At 36.1% G+C, this 21,585-nt stretch overlaps 1 protein-coding gene across 2 annotated transcripts in view; it reads left to right on the forward strand.

Moving 5' to 3' along the window:
• USP45 (ubiquitin specific peptidase 45) overlaps nt 1–21,585 on the forward strand; it is a 72,591-nt gene that overhangs the window by 11,389 nt on the left and 39,617 nt on the right. For both annotated transcript variants that reach the window (XM_032408181.1, XM_032408183.1), the window contains exons 5-7: nt 4,037–4,137; nt 18,454–18,596; nt 18,989–19,084. In XM_032408181.1, coding sequence (XP_032264072.1) covers nt 4,037–4,137; nt 18,454–18,596; nt 18,989–19,084 — 340 coding nt within the window. The remainder of the gene's footprint in view (nt 1–4,036; nt 4,138–18,453; nt 18,597–18,988; nt 19,085–21,585) is intronic.

A 21,585-nucleotide genomic window follows, 5' to 3' on the forward strand; every position in this document is an offset into this window, starting at 1 on the left:
AAAATTTAGTCATCCCTCTACTTTTTTTTTTTTTAAACATTTTCTTCATAGGATAAAGAAACATTCTTCGTAGTTGATTTTTCATAATGAACTTGCTAATACAGAATTCCAGAGTTCTAGAGAAGGAAGGTACTTCAAGCAGTCAGGTGGTTTGGTGATTCCCTGGAGGGGAAAGGGTAAGCCTGGGCATATGCAGTGTGTAAAAACTGCTCGGGTGATTCTACTACTTAATCCTGGCTGGGAACCAGGTCCAGTTCCCTCATTTTACATATAAAGACACTGGTTACAAAGTAAACATCCAGGCACTAAAACAAGTCTTTTGATTCCCTAGTTTCTTAGGAGCACAGCGCACCGGCTTCAGTGGCATAAATGGAAACCATCAAAAAGCTTTCCATATGTTTTACAACAATTTTTTTTTTTAATATATATATGTATTTTTTTCAACAAAAATTTTCTAAAATTTTCAAAAGCTTTCAAGTTTTCCTTGAGTGAATTTTCAGAGGTTTTCAAGTTTTCTTTAAGACAAAAATATTTTAGCTTTGTGTTTTTGCTTCCGGGATCTAAAATTAATATAACAATATTTTGACTTACAGAAGAGATCATCATCTTATAATTTAAATTCGTGGCACGGGTCAGGTCCTTGCTGCATTTGTGTTTGTGTTGTTCCCAAGTAATAATATTGGGGAGAATGAGGAAAGCATAGAGACAGCTTACTATGTAAATGATACATTGGAGCTAAGGGAGAGGGAGATGATGCCATAGTGTGGCAGCTCAATAAATATTTCTCTGTAGCCTGAATAGAGCAGTGGTCTCAAACAATGGGGCCCATCACAATCACCAGGAAGGCTTGTTAGAATAGACTGCTGGGCCTTGGCCTAGAGATTCTGATTTAGTAGTTCTTGGGTAGGGCCTAAGAATTTGCATTTCTAACAAGTTCCTAGGTATTGCCAATGCTGTTGGTCTGGGGACCACAGTTTGAGGACCACAGTAATAGAGGAAGGTGGAGGGAGAGTTGAGTGGCACCTGGTAGAATAGCCTTATTTCAAGTGAGTCTGTGTCAGAACTTCTGTTGTAGCTCTTAGGACCATAATTATGGTGTGAATCATGATGTAATTTAAGCAAAGAAAAAAAAAACCACACAAAAACCAAAAAAAGTTACCTAGCATAATAGTGTTTAGTTTTAACTTTATTGATTTTATAACTTTATGCTTAATTGTATAATTGTGTTTTCATAGATATATAGATCTATAAGGATGATCAATTTATTGATCATTTTGTCTGTAGAATGTTAAATTTATATTATAATGAAAATAATTTAAGTCATATTTGGGGGTCTGTAAAATTTTTTCCTTTCTAAGGAAGAAATTTCAAGCTGGTCACATGCATTTACAGAAACTTAAAAGGTTGGGGCTATTTTCTTTTTCCCATCTAATTCCTAAACCTTAAAAAGTTTAACAATTTCTAGGGCACCTGAGTGGCTCAGTTACTTAAGCATCTGCCTTCAGCCCAGGTCATGACCTCAGGGTCCTGGGTCCTGGGTCCTGGGGTTGAGTCCTGCATCAGGCTCCCTGCTCCGCGAGGAGTCTGCTTTTCTCTCTCCCTCTGCCCCTCCCCTCCACTTGCGTGTGTGTGCGCTCATTCTTTCTCTCTGAAAAAAATAAAATCTTTAAAAAACGAGTTTAACAACTTCAGTAGAAAACTTTACTAATTTGGATTAAAGAAAAGGCCAACTTGAACTAGAAAAAAAACTTGGAAACCCTAAAAAAGAAAGGAATATGGTAGATTTGATAAAATTATGGCTAACAAAGTGTTGCTTGATAGTGGATTTAATGCTGCTTTAACAGATAATATTTATTAGCACAGTGGTTTCTTATCTTCTTTCTTCAGAATCACAGAGGTGGAATTTGAAAAATCCATAGGTACCATTCATTGGTCCTCTGTTAGATGAGGGCTTTTGTATTGTCAAGTTCCATACTGCTTCTTATGCCTGACCAGAGGCACTGATTTAGCACTTAGAGTTAACATAGATGAGTGCTTTTATTTATCTTTTTACTTTTTCAGGTGAGTGCTTTTAAAGTACTCAAAAGTTTGTTGAAAGGTGTAACATTTACCCTGTACTTTTATTACCTTACTGATTTGTGAGCCCTCCTATGTCCCAGTTTCTCATCTGTAAAAAGGAAGTATACTTCTAGAGAGCTATTTATTTTTAAAAATGATAATACTGTTTTGGTTGTTGTAAGGAATTAAACCAGAAAATGCATGTAAAGTATTTATAACAGTGCTTGCCACAAGTAGATGCTCAATTAAATTGTTTTTGGTTATTTCTTTTTTTTTTAAGTTTTTTATTTTTTTTATTCATTTGAGACAGAGAGATACAGAGCACGAGCAGGGGGAGGTTCAGAGGGAGAGGGAGAAGCAGACTCTCTGCTGAGCAGGGAGCCGGATGCGGGACTCGATCCCGGGACCCTGGGATCATGACCTGAGCTGAAGGCAGAGGCTTAACCATCTGAGCTACCCAGATGCCCCTTTTTTGGTTATTTCTAATGGAAACAAGTAGAATTAATTTATGTTGAGCTGTCCTCTTTTCTCCAATTCACTACCATTGTATGGTTTTTATTCACATTTTCCTTTTGTACTCTTAAAGTTACAATATATTTTATAGCAAGTAAAAATTAAATTGCAGCATCAGTAAAAATTTCTTGACATTTCAATATTTTGCAAATGAGCAATTTTTATTATTTTTGGCAATAGTTATGTCAGTAAATTTTGAGGGTTTATAATAGTGTAAACCTGGTAATTCTACATTGTTTGAATTCCGTCATGGTCTATTAGAAAAGATGTTTTGGGAATGTTTTCTGTGACTTGTTTCCTTCACAGATTTATCTATGTATCTATGTATTTCTGTATGCAAGTGATAGAGTAATATTTGTATTTTGAGTATGAGTAAATATTTGACTGAATTTTGAGTGCTATTTAGAAAAAGAATCCAAACCTAGCTTATAGCCATTAATCTCAGGACCCTTATTAATTATAAGAAGATTGTGAATATGTAAGGTGGTATTGGTATAACACATTATACTTTCAATATGTTCAAATATATGTTTTTATTTGACCACTGGATCTTATGAAGTTAAAGGAAGCAGGTAATGATAATACATAGAAGAAATCTTTATTAATACTATATGCACTAATGAGTAAACTTAGTGGAAGCTAATTTTCTAAAAAGTAATGTGCTTTGAAAATCTCTTTGGGAGCTCTCTCTTCCCAACTAAGCCCCAAATAAAACAAAACACTTACCCCGTCTCTGTAAGTGGCACCTCCATCACTTAAGTATTCAGGCCAGAAACCTAGCACTTACTTTCTTTCCCTTTTTATCTTAATTTTTAATCCTTTAACAAAAGTAGACAAAATGGTATAATGAAATCCTCCGTACCCATCACCCAACTTTAAACATTCCCAACTTGCAGCAAGTCTTTCCTCTAGACCAGAATTTCTCAATCTCAGTACTGTCGTCATTTGAGCTGATAATTCTTTGTTGCAAAATTCCTCCTGTTTGAGAATCACTGACTTACCCTCATCCACTTCCCTCGTTCCATGGCAGTTATTTTTATACTTCTCTGTTTCTACCTGAAATTTCTGTAAAATAAATCTGTTCATTTTTCTCCAGATCTCCTGCTTCTACCCTGACCTTCTATTCCTGATTGCCTCCATCTGACATTAGTCCGAGTGATGTTTTTAAGATATAGATTGGATCACATCACTCCCCTCAAAAAACTCCTCATGGCTTTCCATTACACTTAGGATAAAGTACCAGAACTTTAATTTGAATGATAAGGCTCTGTATGAACTGTCTCCTGCTTATTTCTCTAGACTTACCTAATGCCTCACTCTACATGTATACTTTTTGCCCCACCCCACCCCACCCCAATTTAAAGACAAGACTGGATAAATATCAACTTTATTACTTTATTACCTGGTGTGCAACATTATTGAAGATGCTTTCATAATATCTGCTTACATATTTGTATTTTTTCAGGTGTTATGAATGTGATGAAAAATTATCAACACAGTGTAATAAGAAGGTTTTGGCCCAAACAGTTGATTTTCTCCAGAAGCATGTTTCTAAAACACAAACAAGTAAGTTAAGCAGTTGCCAAAGAAATTTGTATTAACGTATGGTATTTTATATTTCATATAGAGAGTTTGTAAATTCATAAATAATACCTTAGATTTTGCTGAGACCTTTCTGCACAAGTGCCATGCATTCTTAGGTAGTAATCTTGTGATGTTATCTTGTGTTGTATTTACGTAACTCATATGAGAAGCTAGAGAGGGTAGTGACTAGATCTTGGGCTTCTGAGTCAAACAGTGCTGAGTTTGAATTCAGGCTCCACTTAAATTACTTATTGTCTGTGTGTCTTTTACTTCTTAGTTTACTTACTTTAAAAATTAGGATGATCATTCCAATGTGTGGGGTTATTGTGAGGCTTAGAGATAATGTGTTCTAAAAATTTAGAAATAATGTATGTAAAAATGCTTGCACGGTGCCCAACACGTATTTATGAAGTGGCATCTATTCTTTGTTATGTAATCATAGTGTGGTTCTGATGCTAACCATCTAGAGTTAGGCTAACCTTACAGATTAAGGGCTTGCTTAGTCCCACACAAGATTGCCCTCACTTCAGACACCATCCTCAGGCTCCTGCATTTTCAGGCCGTCCACATTTCTGACAAACTGGCTATAAATTTAGGGGTTCCCACTACCCTTCTTAGGTTGCTAGAATGACTCAGAGAACTCAGGAAAGTCCTGTAGTTAAAATCATAGTTTTACTATAGCAGAAAAAAGATACAAATCGGGACCAGCCAAAAGAATATACACATTGGGCAAGGACTAGAAAAGTCCCAAACATGAAGCTTCCTGTATCTTCTTCTTGTGGGGTCAGGATACATCACCTTCCCGGCACGTTGATGTTTATCATACACACAGAGTATTGTTAACCAGGAAAGCTATCTGGAGCTGTGGTGTCCAGAGTTTTTAATTGGTGTTTTATTGAATAGGCACCAGTGCTTGACTCATTGGCCATGTGATTGAACTCAGTCTCCGGTACCTCAACCCTCTAATCACACATTGGTCTTTCTGGCATGGCTAGCTGCCATCCTGAGTAATCTTATTAGCATAAACTGTCTAGGGGCCCACCAAGAATAAGAAAGACACTCCTGACCCTCTGGAAATCCCAGGATTTAGGGGTTACTTCTCAGGAACCTGGTACAAAAGGCGGCCAAATCCGTTATTATTCAGTAGTAATGTATTATATATTATATACTTCATTAACTATGTATGTTGTTACCTAACATATAAACAATATATAATACATGTTGATCTAAATGAAGAGTATATAGGGAAGCAGTTTCTTCATTCAGAAATATTAAGTGCCTACCACATGCTGGGTTTTATACTTTATTCAATATTAGTGATAAAACAAAAGAACAGTTTTATCTTGCTCTTTTGGGGTATACAGTATAGTGGGAGAGACAGACAAAAAAAAATTTATATATAAACTTCTGATATGTGCAAAGGAAAAGAAGAGATTGCAGGGATAGGTAATAATCTAGTGGTCACAGTGATCAAAAAAAGCCAGTATAGCTGGAGTGTGGTTTGCTGGGAGAGAGTAGAATGAAATGAGGAACTGAGTGGGGAAAAAAAAAATGAGTGTGGGAGTTCATGAAGGATACTGTAAGGAATTCCATGGTAAAGAATTTTTATTTTATTGGAAGTGTAATGGAAGCTATTAAAGTGTTTTAAGCAGGGGAGTAACGTCATTTCATCTTTTTTAAATAACATTATTCTAATTGCTGTATGGACGGTTGGAGTTAAGAGTTGAGGTGAGGAGATCATTAAGGTCAGAGGACGTTGTTGTGGTAGGGCGGGTGAGAAACTAGTAGAGGCCCTGGTGGAAAGTGGGTGGATTAGATGTAGTGAGTGAGGGAGAGTGGGAAGAATCCATACTCACCTCGGGGTTTTGGTACTAGGTGAAAGGGTGAATGGACATGATAATTTTGAAATGCCTTTGGTGCAGAATTGAACTGCTTAGCAGGTGGCATTCAGAAACTGAAAAATTACATTAAAATATACTAGTTGTCAGCTATATTTTCTTTTTTTTTTTTTTTAAAGATTTTATTTATTTATTTGACAGAGAGAAAGCACAAGTAGGCAGAGAGGCAGGCAGAGAGAGAGGGAGAAGCAGGCTCTCCGCTGAGCAGGGAGCCGGATGTGGGGCTCGATCCCAGGACTCAGGGATCATGACCTGAGCCGAAGGCAGCCGCTTAACCGACTGAGCCACCCAGGCGCCCCTATCAGCTATATTTTCTATAGCCCAATATACAAGTGTTTCTGTTAGCTATTGCTCGAGACAATGATAGCGAACAAATTGGCAAAGGAACTGGAGGAGGTCAACACAGGTTCCAGACAGAAGAAATGATTAATTTTTTTCACTCATTTATTTATTTAACAAACATATATTGAAACCTTACTCTGTCCCAAGCATACTAGTCATAGCTCCAATTCTGCTCAAATAAAGAACCAGGAAAATATGGTGATGATAGACATTTAACACTTCAGGAATACTGTTGGTCTTAATGCTGCCTCCTGAAAACTGCACTTTTTTTAAAAGATTTTATTTATTTGTTTGCTTATTTACTTATTTATTTGAGAGAGAGAGAGAGAGAAAAAGAGAGAGTGGGAAACAGCATGAGAGGGGAGAGGGTCGGAGGGAGAAGCAGGCTCCCCGCTGAGCAGATAGCCCGATGTGGGGCTCGATCCTAGCACCCTGGGATCATGACCTGAGCCGAAGGCAGTCGCTTAACCAACTGAGTCCTAGGCGCCCCTGAAAACTGCACATTTAATGTGCTTTTTTGGCCACAATAAGATATGTAGGGGTATGATGCCAGGGGTGGCCAAAGTACAATTATAGGAAATATTTTATCTGAATTTTTTTTTTTCCATCTTAGAGGTTTCTTGAGGTTAAGGATAAAGCCAGTCTGATTTCATTCCATTTTTACAGATTTCTTGAATTTATTATCATAAAGGATATAAGGTAGGGAGCATGGAATGATATGGTAGAAAGAACATGGGCTTTGTCACGGTGTGGGGTCGGGCATTCAAATTTGACTCTTTCAATCACTGGCTATTTGACCTGGGGCAGGTTACAGTTCATCTGACCCTCATTTTCCTCAGCAGTTCCTCCCTCTTTTCCGTGGTATTTCAGGGAGTAAAGACTGATTAGACAGTTCCTATCCTAAAGAATAATGATAAGCAGAATAGAGTTGTATTCTGAGTGATGTTCAAACAAAGTTCTTTAGATACTCAAAAAGGGGGGCACCTGGGTGGCTCATTCGTTAAGCATCTGCCTTCAGCTCAGGTCATGATCCCAGGGTCCTGGGATCGAGCCCCGCATCGGGCTCCCTGCTCGGCAGGAGGCCTGCTTCTCCCTCTCCCACTCCCCCTGTTTGTATTCCTGCTTTAGCTGTCTCTCTCTGTCAAATAAATAAAGTTTTCAAAAAAAAAATAGATACTCAAAAAGGTTATAATGTTCAATTGAAAAGAACTTGAGAAAGAATCGTGAATGAGTTGGCTTTCAAGCTGACCCTTAAAGGAAGAATTTTGGATAGGTAGAGATGAGAGAAGCAATGATTTCAGGTAGTGGGAGGCACCGGTGTAACCCTTAATTGTGTTTACGGAACCACGGGTAGCACCTGGAATAATGGGAAACAGGTGTTTGAGGGAGTTTGAGTATGTGTCGAGCCTTCAAAGTTAGGGAGAGACATAGCCCTGAATTCAAGGTTTCCAGAAGTTCCAGGTCAAAATGTCATTATCCTTGTGTTCCAAGCTACAATATCTCTCAGGCAAGTTTGATTTAAAATAAGATCCATTGGCATTCTAGAAGTAAGTTTTTTTGGGATAGTAATCTGCAATATTCTTTCTTGCATGAGGCTTTATTTTTATAAAATACACTAAAAATCAGATATGAAAGTAGCTATTGAGGTTTGTAGGAATGCTGGATTATGATTATGCAGCTATTAAATGATAATTGTGAAGACTGTAGAAATATAAAAATGTCTGAATATGGCAATTCAAAAAGAATATGAAACTATATTATGTTTTAGGTGGGAGGATAAGAATGGTTTTAAAGGATTCTTTTTATATTTTGCTCTAAGAAAACTGCTGAGAAAAGCCTGTACCTGTACCTTATACATGTCGTTAAGTTACGCAAAGCCTGAGCAGTTTCATGTCTAATACATCTAATTTAGCTACTCTGCACAGAGAATCTTGGCCAGTGTCCCATCCATTTGTAAATACCATCAGCTCAGTGAATCTCAGCTTTTGGTCTCAGTAGCCCTTTAGATTCTTAAAAAAATTAGTGAGGACGTAAAGAGTTTTGCTTAGGTAGGTTATATCTATCAATATTTATCATGTTAGAAATTAAAATAAAAAATTACAATATTTATTAAATCACTGAAAAATAGCAATAATTTCCATGACATGTTAACACAATGTTTTTAGGAAAGATAACAATTTTGTAAAACAACACAAACTTAATAAGTGGCATTTACATTTTTATAAATCTCTTTAGTGTCTAGCTTAATAAAAACAATAATTATATTCTCTCTACTTCTGTATTCGTCTATGATATGGTGTATAGTCTCTGGAAAATGCATTATATAACAGAATGAATGAAAGTAAAAGCAAATAATATCCTAGGCTTACTATGAAAATATGTTTGACCTTAAGGACCTGGGAAAGGAGGAGGGTGTCTTCAGATCCACTTTTAGAACTGCTGAACTAGCACATTTCTGTCTGTATTTTCTGTCTTCAACCTTATTTGCCCTAAGCACATCCTATTTCAAGGACACTTTCCCAGTCTTTTACCTTATCTTTTCTACTTATGTGCAGCATACCTTAGAATCTAAGAACACATGGTTTTGTGGTGTTTAGTTTTCCTGTATATATGTCTTTTTAAAAATATTTTTAAAATTTAAATTCAATTAATTAACATATAATGTATTATTGGTTTCAGAGGTAGAGGTCAGTGATTCATCAGTCTTAGATAATACCCAGTACTCCTTACGTCAGGTGCCCTCCTTAATGTTCATCACCCAGTATATGTCTTTTTATAAAACTGCATGTTCCTTGAGGATTATACCCTGGCTCATAGTCTCTTTGATTCTCAGTGTGGCTAAGCAGTAAATATTGCTGAATTGAACTGAGCTAGCATGTGATGAGTTTTACTGAAGAAGTAGGAAAAGCGTTGCATTTTCACCAAAAAAGCCTTGAATGTTAATCTCAAAATTATCTTATTTCTTCATTCAGCTTTTAATATACTTGTGCTTCTACCTTGTGCCAGATGCTGTGCTAGATATTGGAGATATAATAGTGAATGAAACAGATCTATTTCTATTTCTACCATTTCAATCTTTTGGTCAAGTGAGGGATAATTGACAAATCACACTTAATTGCTTAATAATTGCTTAGGTAGTGCTGTGATGGTGCAAGTGCAGGGGACTATGAAGATACTTTGGAGTAGTATCGAATGTAGACTGGCTATTTTTATTTAGAGCCAGAGCCTTTTTTTTTTTTTTTTTTTGAGAGAGCATTTGCGAGTGCATGAGCAGGGGGAGGGGCAAAGGGAGAGGGAGAAGAAGACTCCCCACTGAGCGGGGGCTTGATCCCAGGACCTGAGCTGAAGTCAGACACTTAACAGACTGAGCCACACAGGTGCCCCTAGAGCAAGAGCCTTCTAAGCTAAGAGCTGAAGGATATGTAGAAATTAGGTAGGCAAAGAGGAAAGGGGTGTATATTCAGGTGGAGGAAATAGCTCATTGATGAAGGAGCTTGATCAGGGAATTCTATAGAGCTGTAGGTTAAGTTTTGTGATGTTGGGGGCTGGTGAGAGGGTGAGACTAGAGGTAAGTAGGAATAGATATTGAAGGGCCTTGTAAGTTTAGAGTTTATCCTGTAGGCAGTTAGGAACCACTAATGGATTTTTTTTTTTTTTTTAAGATTTTATTTGCAAGAGAGAGAATGAGAGACAGAGAGCACGAGAGGGAGGAGGGTCAGAGGGAGAAGCAGACTCCCCGCTGAGCAGGGAGCCCGATGTGGGACTCGATCCCGGCACTCCAGGATCATGACCTGAGCCGAAGGCAGTCGCTTAACCAACTGAGCCACCCAGGCGCCCCCACTAATGGATTTTAAGTGGAGAAGTAGACAATCAGTTTTGTATTTTAGGAAGATCACTTAACTGTAACATGGAGATGGCTAGAAATGCCTTTGTATATATACCTACTCATTCATGTGGCAGTATCAATTTATTATATGACTGAAGATTTTTTAAGGCTAATGGTTAACTAGGAGTTAGTGGAATTTGGAGAATAGACAGGTGAGGTAATTATTATTTGGTTCTAATGTACAGGAGTGTGGGGCCGGCAAGTTTTTTTCTTTTTACTCTTTAAAGATTAAACTTTTCAGCTGTAGAAATGGGCAAATTACATTAATGCTACATGACTGGCTCAAGTAATTGCATTAGGCAGTTGAGGAAACCCCAGTGCAGGTTCCCAGAGGAATGCTTACAGCTGTGTAGATTTCACATCTGATGCTAGGATTGCTTAAAAAAAAAAAAAATCCACACCTTCCCCTCAAACACATACCAGAAAATTAAAAAGAAGTAAAATCCCCGTATAATAAGGTCATCTATAACACAAGATTTAAAAAAAGCAAGAAAACTTTATTGTGAAAACCGAGAAATATGTATTATTAGAAAGTGGGCCACTGTTTTCTGAAGGCTCATGAAATATGTCATAGTCTTGTAAATGTCATGTAAATATTCTACAAATACTTACTGAATATAGGTATTCCTGGTGAAATAATATCATTGAATATTGGTTTACTTTTTGTGAACTACATGGATGATTGACAATCCTACATTGTTTTCTGAATAATTTTGGCCCATAATTAATACTGGTGGAATGCCACTTTCAAAGAGCTTAAAGAGGGCATAAAATATATTCTGTTAAATTCATTAAGCTTATGCTTTTGGTGTAAAAAGACACTAGGTATGTTGGTTCTTTTGGTTTTATTAGGAATAAGTTTGCTGTATCTTTTTTTGAAATAAGAAAGTAAAGGGCGGGGCGCCTGGGTGGCTCAGTCGTTAAGTGTCTGCCTTTGGCTCAGGTCATGCTCCCAGGGTCCTGGGATTGAGCCCCGCATCGGGCTCCCTGCTCTGCGGAAGCCTGCTTCTCCCTCTCTCACTCCCCCTGCTTGTGTTCCCTCTCTTGCTGTGTCTCTGTCTGTCAAATAAATAAATAAAATCATTAAAAAAAAAAGTAAATGGCATGTTTGGGATCTGAAATAATATATCTGAGGATAAAAAATATTGTGCCCTTTTATAGCAACAATTTGAATATAAAGTAATACTTTATAACTTTTTTTAAAAAGGAATACATTTTGTTTTGCTATAAAGTGACAGTCACACACCTAATAAATTTATCTGCATTTTCAAAAATAAGCACTAAAAATAGTTACTTCCATGTGTAAAGGGGTTAGGGACAAAAAGATGTTGGACATTTAAAAAACAACTAATTGTTACCCATAGCGATATAAATCCAGAGTTCTCTATTGAAACTACAGAACACAGGAAATTATCTGAGTGACTATTTTCTCAGTTCTCCCAAAGATGGCACTAACTAGTTAGTACCTTTGCAAATATATAGGGAGAAGTTAACTGCATACAGTGAGTGCCTAGGGCATTAGGGCTTTAATTCTTTTCAGGAACCCTTTGAGAAGGGCTGCTATAAACTTTAATAAAGGTGTAAATTCCCACCAAAGACATCCAGCGATTGATTACATCCAGCTTTTGCTAAAGAGTAGTGTGGCCTTTTCTTTCATATCACCACTAATATTTCATTAGTGTCTTAAATTATCACACTTATTAACCTTATAATCCATTGTTATCCAGACAGATAGTAGATCAAAACGGTTAAGTTTGTGGAATATGAAGCCAGACTGCCTCGGTTTGAATCTCCTGTCACTAAAAACTGTGTGCCTTAATTTCATTGTCATCTCTACAGTGGGGACAATTATCAGAGAAAATAATTCTTTCAGACTCTTTCTTTAAATAAGCAAACTGCAAAATAAGTTTATTTTCCCTGTGCCCATGGGAAACTCAAGAATCACCAGTGTTCCCCTTTTGGTTTAACCAAGGTAATTTACAAATATTTATAACTTTAAGAAAAGGTAGACATTTAATATTGCTTGGCAACAAATTTACTAGTCACTGTTTTCAGTTTTCTCCCATGAAAGCTGCATCTCTTTGTACTTGCTCTTTATTTCTGTAGGTTATTTATTTATTTATTTTTGGAATTTTTGGACAGTTTAGAAACACACCTTAAATTTTGATTACTGTTGTTAAGCTGCCTTCCAGAAAGATTATACACAGGGCATAATTGACAAGAATACCTATTTTCCCATATTTAGCTTTGTTTATAGTTTTTAGGGGTTTTATTTTTTGGCAATAATGAAGTTTTTAATGTCCTCATTACTAGATCCATCAATCTTTTCTGTAAAGATTTTTTAGTCTTTTGGGCCATGCTTTGAAAACTTTTGTACTCTATTATAAAGATATTCACCTACAATTTCTTTCTTTTTTTAAGATTTTATTTATTTGACAGAGAGAGACACAGTGAGAGAAGGAACACAAGCAGGGGGAATGGGAGAGGGAGAAGCAGGCTTCCCACTGAGCGTGGGGCTTGATCCCAGGACCCTGGGATCATGACCTGAGCCGAAGGCAGACGCCTAACAACTGAGCCACCCAGGCGCCCCTCACCTACAATTTCTTGTACATTACTTTTTAATATATATCTGATTTGATATTTTTAAATTTGGTTTAAAAAAAAAGATGATCATAGGATCTTTGTATTGGAATCATTTTTATGGTAGGAAAATTTGAGCTACTTAAGATTACTTTTTAGATAGCCTTAGTATTAGCCAAGTTGTTGAAAAAAAATTTTTTTTTTCTTTTCTGGTGCTGTGATCACCCAGTTTTCTGTCTTGCAAGACCTGTATGTATAGAACCTATCAGGTCTATTCAGTTAACCAGCAGCTCTTTGAGTACTCAGATTCTAGGCTTAAAGGGAAACGACAGAGATCTAAAAGAGCTTTAAAAATTTTATCTGGAATGCCTGAAGCTTTCTCTCAATGTTCTTTGATTTCTGGGTCTATGTTTATTTTATTACGAAAGTACAGTATCTGATGACAGTGTTGGTAATATAAAGAGATAAGGAAGGTGAGATAGAGTAAATCCCTTTTGATATAATAACCTTGTACCCTGAAAATCTTTGATGAATCTTTCTAATTATGGGCATTTCATGGGATCAGGTAAAAGTTGAGAACAAAATAAATAATTGGTAATCAAATTTTATATAGTTTGTCTTTTTTGTTATTGCTGTAGCAGCCTTATCCTTCTAATTATACCGTACTTCAAAACATCTTGAAGTTCAGTCCTTAGTGCATTTGGTTTTGTATTTATAAAGGAAGAGTTCGTAAAGTGAATATAATCTAAAATCACTGCCAGATTGAGAAGCGTTGTTATCTCTATAAGCAAAATGATTAGTAATCATTCCTCATTAATAATACCTTACTCTTTATTAAAACACACACATCTGTTAGTATGTCAAATTATTGAGAGACTAATTCAGATACCCTTGTTTTATTTTTTATTTTTTTAAGATTTATTTATTTGAGAGGGGGAGGGGCAGAGCCAGATGCTTAACGACTGAGCCACCCAGGAGCCCCAGGTACTCTTGTTTTAAACTAGAATCTTAAATTCTCAGCTGATAGTTTCTTAGTGAGCAAATGTACATACTTAGTTTCTAAAAGTTTTGCTAAGATGTTATTATGAATGTGAGGTTTAATATCTCTATGCTGTTTGCTGTATATCAGTCTTTATACTCATAAATCATAAGCAATTAAATATAAACATTTACAGATAGTAGTTCATATAGTACCTGATAAAATGGAAATTTAGTAAATCAATTGAATTTGAATTGTTACATTTTATAAATATTCTACTTAGTAAAACCAAAAACTTGCACTTAAAAACACACTTAGGGGTGCTTGGGTGGCTCAGTCATTTAAGTGTCTGACTCTTGATTTCCGCTCAGGTCATGATCTCAAGGTTGTGGGATCGAGCCCTGTGTCCTGCTCTGCGTTCAGCTGGGAGTCTGATTAAGATTCTCCCTCTCCCTCTGCCCACCCCCCTGCTCAGTACTCACACGCTCTTTCTCTCAAATAAATAAATCTTTAAAAAAAATTAAACACATTTAAATAGTTCTTAGAAAATGTCATTTTATTTTCTAGTTAAATTATCTGATCTATTTAATATTTAAGTCTAATAGCATAATTGTGAATATGTTCTCACAGACTTACATGAAAAGGCAATAAACAGACCCTTGCCACTTGTGTGAAGTGGCTATTTAACCATGAAATAAACTATTTTTATTGCCATTGCCCTGTGGATATGTTCTTTCTGGCAGTGCTGTCCATATTTGGTGGCTCTGCATGGAGAGCCAGGTGGTGCTGAAAAGCATCGCACAGTGAAGCGTGGATATATCTAGGTTCAACATTTGTCATCCCTTACTGCTTAAGGGAAGGGTAAAATCTGTTTTTCCATATGTTTATGCTTTTTTTTTTTGCCCGCAGTTTTGTCCAGATGGTCTTATGAACATTGTTTACTTTAGGATGTTATCCCAGATGTTTTGAAAAACTGATAGGTAAATGTGGTACACAGATACATAATAATTTGCATGTTACAGTTTTAAAAAATGTTATTCTTGTAAGAATAAAATGTAATTTATTTCTGGAAATATTTTGTAAGTGAATGATAAATGTATTAAAATACAAAAATATGAAAAATATGTTTTATATATATAATATGTATATTTATATATAATATAATATATATTTATATATATATAAAATATAAAATATGTTTTATAGATGTGTGTGTGTGTGTATGGTTAGTATAATCTGCATAGTTTATTTTCCCCAACATTTTTTCATGTTAATAAGCAAAAAAATATTCTGGCAATGTTAACTGAAGGAAATACTTTTGAGGAGTCATTTGATCAGGGTTGCATATACCTAGATATGTAAGACTCTTGCCTTCCTATCTTTTATAATTCTTCTTATTGTACTTAAATCACTGAAGAGAAATTAGGTGGTAAAATGGCAATAGATTCATAATCAAAAGATTGTCATTATGACTTTGGGCAAATCACTTAACCTGTTGGAGATTGAGTTTTGTAAATATAAAATCAGAGTAACAACTTTACCCAAAAAGATGGACTAATGCTTGGATTTAATTACTCTAGCGTCTGAAATCTCTTAAAAGTCACTATGAAGCCATCTAGTGGCAACATTAATAATGAGAGCTGAAACCTGCCTATTCTAGGCTCTAGTTGGAATCTCAGATATAATCAAGAGGTGGACTGCTCTCATTTGCAAACCCAGCCAGGATCCATATGGGGCCTCCTCTTGTTTGTGAAATGCTTCTTGACCACTGACTGGCTTATTTCATTTGCTTTTACATCCACTTGCAGGTTTGAATACTGTCTTGCTTTTTCCTGCTTTTCCTTTTCTCCATGCCTGTTCTCTGCCCTTGAATGACCTTTCCATTGATTGTACCAGCCTTTGCCCCCAAGCTCTAGTATGGGGTTTAATTCTTATTACTTGTTTTAATATATGGAAGACAGGAGAAGAGATCTATCTTGCTCATTCTTTTCTGTGTTAACTCAGAACTCTAGGGTTTGGAGTAAAAAACAACTCCTCAGTATCTGGACAACACACATCCAGTAACAACTAATAATGTTTAAAGAATAAGCCAACAGGGGCACTTGGGTGGCTCAGTCAGTTAAGCAATCTGACTCTTGATTTCATCTTAGGTCATGATCTCAGGTCCTGGAATCAAGCCCCATGTTGGGCTCCATGCTCAGCAGGGAGTCTGCTTGAGGATTCTCTCTTTGTCTGCCCCTGCGCCTGCTTGCGTGTGCCTTTTCTCTCTCTGTCTCTCTCTCTCAAATCTTAAAAAAAGAGAAAAGAATAAGCCAACAGGAATAAAGGGGAAAAAAAAAAAAACGGGCAATAGGGTTTATGGGAAAATATTACATCATGGATAAAAGTTGCTAAGAGTTGAAAGAAAAATATTTTCCATGCAATAGATTTACTTAATGAAAAAAAACCTTAGAAACCACCAGTTCATTTTTCTCAATGAGGTAAGATGTTTCCACATGTTAAAAAAAAAAAAAAAAAGATGTTTCCACATGTTAGAAAGAAAAGCCAAGAAGATATGAAAACCACAAAGTCAATAAAAAGGCAAAACTCATAGTAGCAATTCTGAAAATTAGAAATAAGAGCTAAGCTTGAGGGCAAAAACCCAGGATGTTACAGGAAATGATTAAAGAGAAGAAAAAAGTGAGGGCAGATAAACAATGGCTATGAAGGATCACTTATGAAGGTATGGATTTTGGCACAAATAACAATTTTGGGGAGGCTCTCGGGCTGTTTTCACCCACTTACGTGGTGCTTACCTTGCCAGGTGCTTTGCAGATAGTCGCTTTGCATTTAATCCTTATGAAAATCTTATAAGGAAATGTGTTAACCCCCCTTGATTGATGCTTTTTCTTTGGCAAAAGTCACAGTTGCCAAGTCACCCCTTATTTGAACCAACAGGATGCGTATGACATCAGTCTGCCCATACTTGAGATTACAGTTTCTCTTTATGGTCTTTTCTCTCTGCTTCTGTCCCTGAAAACAGGGCTACCTCCAGCCCTGTTCATCTCCCTTAATGTTGTTGCATAGAAGGGCAGGATGGGAGGGGATGTCTTATTTACTCTTAAAAACACATCAAAGCATGGAGGGCTAAGGTGCTACTGAATCTGCTGTTTAATCTGGTGTGTTTTCATTTATATTGAATTTTTATTATGTATGTTCTCCCCAACATTACACCCCTGTGGAAGAAAGAGCAGTACTAAGACATTTTCTGATCTCCATCAGTCTGATTGGGGAGACAGCCAAATATTTAAAAATTAATTAGCAATGCAAGGTAGTATGTCAGTATTAGATGAATAAAACATATAATTGCAAAGAACTACAAAATCTGAGGGTTGAAAGAAATTTAAAAGAATATTTTGGTTAAAATAAAAGATTTGAGAACTTGGGAATTTCCTGTCAAACTTCAAATTATATATATATTTTTAATAGATTTTATTTATTTGAGAGAGTGAGAAAACATGAGTAGGGGGGCAGGCAGAGGGAGAGGCAGAGAATCTCAAGCATACTCACACTGAGCACAGAGCCCATCGTGGGGCTTGATCTCATGATCCTGAGATCATGACCTAAGCTGAAATCAGGAGTTGGCTGCTTAACACACTGAGCCACCCAGACGCCCCTCAAATTATGTTTTGATTCAGAAAGTAATGTGCTGTTGAATAGATATGATGTCAGTTTGTAAATGTTAGAAATTGTTCATTTTCAGATTGTTTTGAAACATGATGAATTGATATAATTTTTAAATCTTCATTAATTATATAAACCAGTGAGCCCAAAACATGTACTTATGTACCATATATATAGGCATTTTCCTTTTTATATTATAGTTCTAATTTTTTAAGCTTTTTATTTTGAAGTTTCAAACTTAGAGAAAAGTTGCAAGAACAATACAAAAAAAATTGCCATTATATGGTGATTTTACAATTCCATTATTTCTTCTGTGTATTAGTTGGCGTTTTCTTGTAAGGAAGAGTTTTTCCCTTTTCCTCCAATTTAAAAAACCTATTATTGATTCTGACCCATTCTCATTTTGTTCAGTGAATAGTAAACTATTAACGACCCTTCTTTATTTTGGTATTCAGATTGTCCCAGAGTGGACTAGTGGGAACCTATTCAGGATGGTGCATGTGTATTTTGACCTACTCATCACTTTTTTTGAGCACTTCCTTATTTTCTGGCACAATAAAAGTGTTATAGGCTTACTTTGTTTCTTTGCTGTCCTAGGTTTAGAATCAGCCTTTTCTTCAAGAAGTCTTCATTTCTTTTAGTGGGGAATAGTATTTAGGAACTGGGATCTGGATGTTTTCTTCTTGTTTTTTTACTTTATTCTTTTATACTTAACTATTTAATTCATCTGGAATTTATCCCTCAGTGTCGTACGTGGTATTAATACATAGCAGTAAGATACAAACTGGAGACATTTATTTGTGTTTGTATTCTTGCCCTTCAGGGATACCAATTCAGGGGAAAATCTTACTTAATTTTAATTAATGTATTTAAATTATTTCAAATTATATATATATATATACACATATTTGATTTTACATCTTATGTCAGTTATGTTTTCTCTAACTTAGGTGCATTTTCTAGAATCCTAAAACTTTGTGAGGAAAAATGTGAAACAGGTGAAAAAAAGAAGGGAAGAAAAGGCAGCAGTGTACCGTCTGTGAAAGGAATTTCAAATTTAGGAAATACTTGCTTTTTTAATGCAGTCATGCAGGTAAGAGCCATCAGGAATCTTTGTAAAATGTAAAAGATAACTTTATATTTATTGACACACCTGTAAACTAGCAATTGACTGCTAAACGTTGGCCTAGAAAGGCCTGTTTTCTTTTTGTTTTAGGCTATCTGTAGCCGTTGCTATGTACATACATACATAGACACACCACCTTTTCGCACAGTGCTTCCAAAAGGCCTTCTCTGTGTTTTACCATGGTTCTGTCCATAATACTGACATTTATTAAATGTGAAATGTGCTCAGTCAAGTTTTTTAAAACTCAAAAATTTTTTTGCTCTGCTAGATGACATTTGAGAGTTGAAGAGACCATTTTTTCCATAGAATCAGAGGATATTACAACCGAATCAGAAGACTTTACATTTGCTTTCTTTTAGAACTTGGCACAATCTTACATTCTTATGGAACTGATGAATGAGAACAAAGAAAATGGGACAAAACTCAAGATTTTTCCTTCCCCAGACACTCAGCTGGTAAGAGGAATGACTACTGGGATAATAGCTCTTTTTAGATGAGCCACTGATGGCGCCAAAATTGATCTTTTGTATTTCTCAGCACTGTTAACTGAGATGGTGTTTTGAAAAAATATTTTGAAAAAATAATTCAAAAGCATTTTGTGAAAATAATCCGATTTTAAAATTCTAACGTTATACCTTCAAGATCTGTTATGGTTCAAACGTATCATGGGTCAAACAATACAAAGATATCAAGGCAACTTGCAAACAAAAGGGGTTTGGATTTAGTTGAGCAAAATGTCTAGGACTCCTGTTTTGTAGTTACTGGTAACATTTGCTTAAATATAGCATTTTAGTTCTTTAAAAGTAGATTTAATTTTAATAGTGAGCATCTAAAGATTTTTTGGAGCCTAGTCTAAAAATAGGCTTTTAAGCTAGTGAGAAAAGAAATAAAGAAAAAGAGCAGCCCTTAACATTCAGAAGCTGGCTTGGCACCCACAGTTAGGCCATATTGTTCAAACAGTCTCACAGAATGCCAACCTCGGGCCAGGTTGCTCTGAGACTGATAAAAATAAGACAAAGCAAGGCCACTTCATAATTTTATCTGAACTCAGACAAAAACAAGGTTAGTCTACCACTTAGAAAAATCTCAAGCACTCTCTCTTGACCAAAGTGAGAGACTGCTACTATTTACTAGTTACAGCTTTAGCCTCATTCTTATCTCCCAAAGAGACTAGAATTTGGGTTACCCTAACTCAAAGATAAGATTTATCAAGATACCCAGGCTAAGAATTGTCTCTACTTTCTGACAGCATTCAGTTGAGAGCAAACCTTTGCTTCCTTAGACTCTCCCCCAGATTACTCAGCCAAAGCCCAAATCCTGTATCAGTTCTTTCCAATACCCCCTTATTGAGACACCCTGTGGTTTCCCATGGTGTGTGTTCTTCCTAAATGCAACAAGTAATAAACCCCTCTTGTTCAACTACCAGTGTGTTCCTGGTAGTCTTTGGCTGGAGGGCCCTGACAGTAGTAATTAGGTTTTTAGTTAGAAATTCATTTGTGTGTGTGTGTGTGTGTGTGTGTGTTTTGGAGGAAGAGATGTATGTATAGCTCATGGCTTTTGAAAACAAGAAAGGGGAGTTCTAAAAATTCTTAGCCCAATGTAGTAATATTAGATTTTTCTTCCACAGAGGCAGTTTTGAAAGACAGTATTGTTGTATTTCTTTGTTGAAAAGGCAACCTGTAAACTTATTGCCTGTTCAGCCCTTTAAAATTTTTATAGCAGAGCCCAGTGCCCTCTTCTAAAATGTAGTGAGGTAGTGAAAACTACTAAATTGGAGTTAATGCTTAGTCATTTGAAAAGATTTCCTATTAAATGTGATTGAATGTTAGGTACTTTACATGTGGAACTGTATCTTGAGAGGACTATATGGCGATTAGATATTATAGCTGATCACTTTAGATTTGTGTTCTTCTAAGAGGAGAGTTTCAATCTTAGATCTTTGGTCTTTGGGACATAGATTTGACCTGAGCTGGAGGACTACCAGTGTAGATCACTACTCTTTGAATCACCAGTTTTACTTTGTCCTTTGCAATCTATATGCCTTTTGTTTCTTTTCCTTACCTTATTGTATTGGCTTGAACCTCTAGTAACATACTGAATAGAAATGATGAGAGAGCAGACATCCTTGCCTAAAATCCCCAGAGTAGGAGAAAAATATTCAGTCTTTCATTAACACCAGGAATGAAGTTAACTATAGGTTTTTCATAGGTGTTTTTTTTTTTTCTTTTCATGTCTGGAAGTTTGTTTTGACCTCATTCACCAATTTACCCATCCCCTCACCCCCTGTTCTCTATGTCTATGAGCTGGTTTTTGGGTTTTTTGTTTTGTTTTGTTTTAAATTCCACGTGTGAAATCATATGGTATTTGTCTTTGTCTGACTTATTTCACTTGGCATAATGCCTACAAGGTCCATCCACGTTGTTGCAAATGGTAAGATATCATTCTTTTTTATGGCCGAATAATATTCCATTGTATATGTATACCACATCTTCTTTATCCATTCATCAACTGATGGACACTTGGGCTGCTTCTCTAATTTGGCTATTGTAAATAATGCTGCAATAAACATAGGGGTGCATGTATCCCTTTGAATTAGTGTTTTTGTATTCTTTAAGTAAATACCCAGCAGAGTGATTACTGGATCATATTATAGTTCTATTTTTAATTTTTTGAGGAACCTTCAAACTGTCTTCCACAGTGGCTGCACCAGTTTGCATTTCCACTAACAGTGCATGAGGGTTCCTTTTATTCCACATCCTCACCAACACTTGTTGTTTCTTATGTTTTTTATTTTAGCTATTCTGATACATAAAGTGGTATCTCATTGTAGTTTTGATTTGCATTTCCCTGATGATGAGTGATGTTGAGCATCTTTTCATGTGTCTGTTGGCCATCTATATGTCTTCTTTGGAGAAATGTCTGTTCATGTCTTCAACATGGCAGAGAGCAGTTTTGA

The sequence above is a fragment of the Phoca vitulina genome, unplaced genomic scaffold (assembly GCF_004348235.1).
Source record: "Phoca vitulina isolate PV1807 unplaced genomic scaffold, GSC_HSeal_1.0 scaffold9, whole genome shotgun sequence".
Taxonomy (NCBI): domain Eukaryota; kingdom Metazoa; phylum Chordata; class Mammalia; order Carnivora; family Phocidae; genus Phoca; species Phoca vitulina.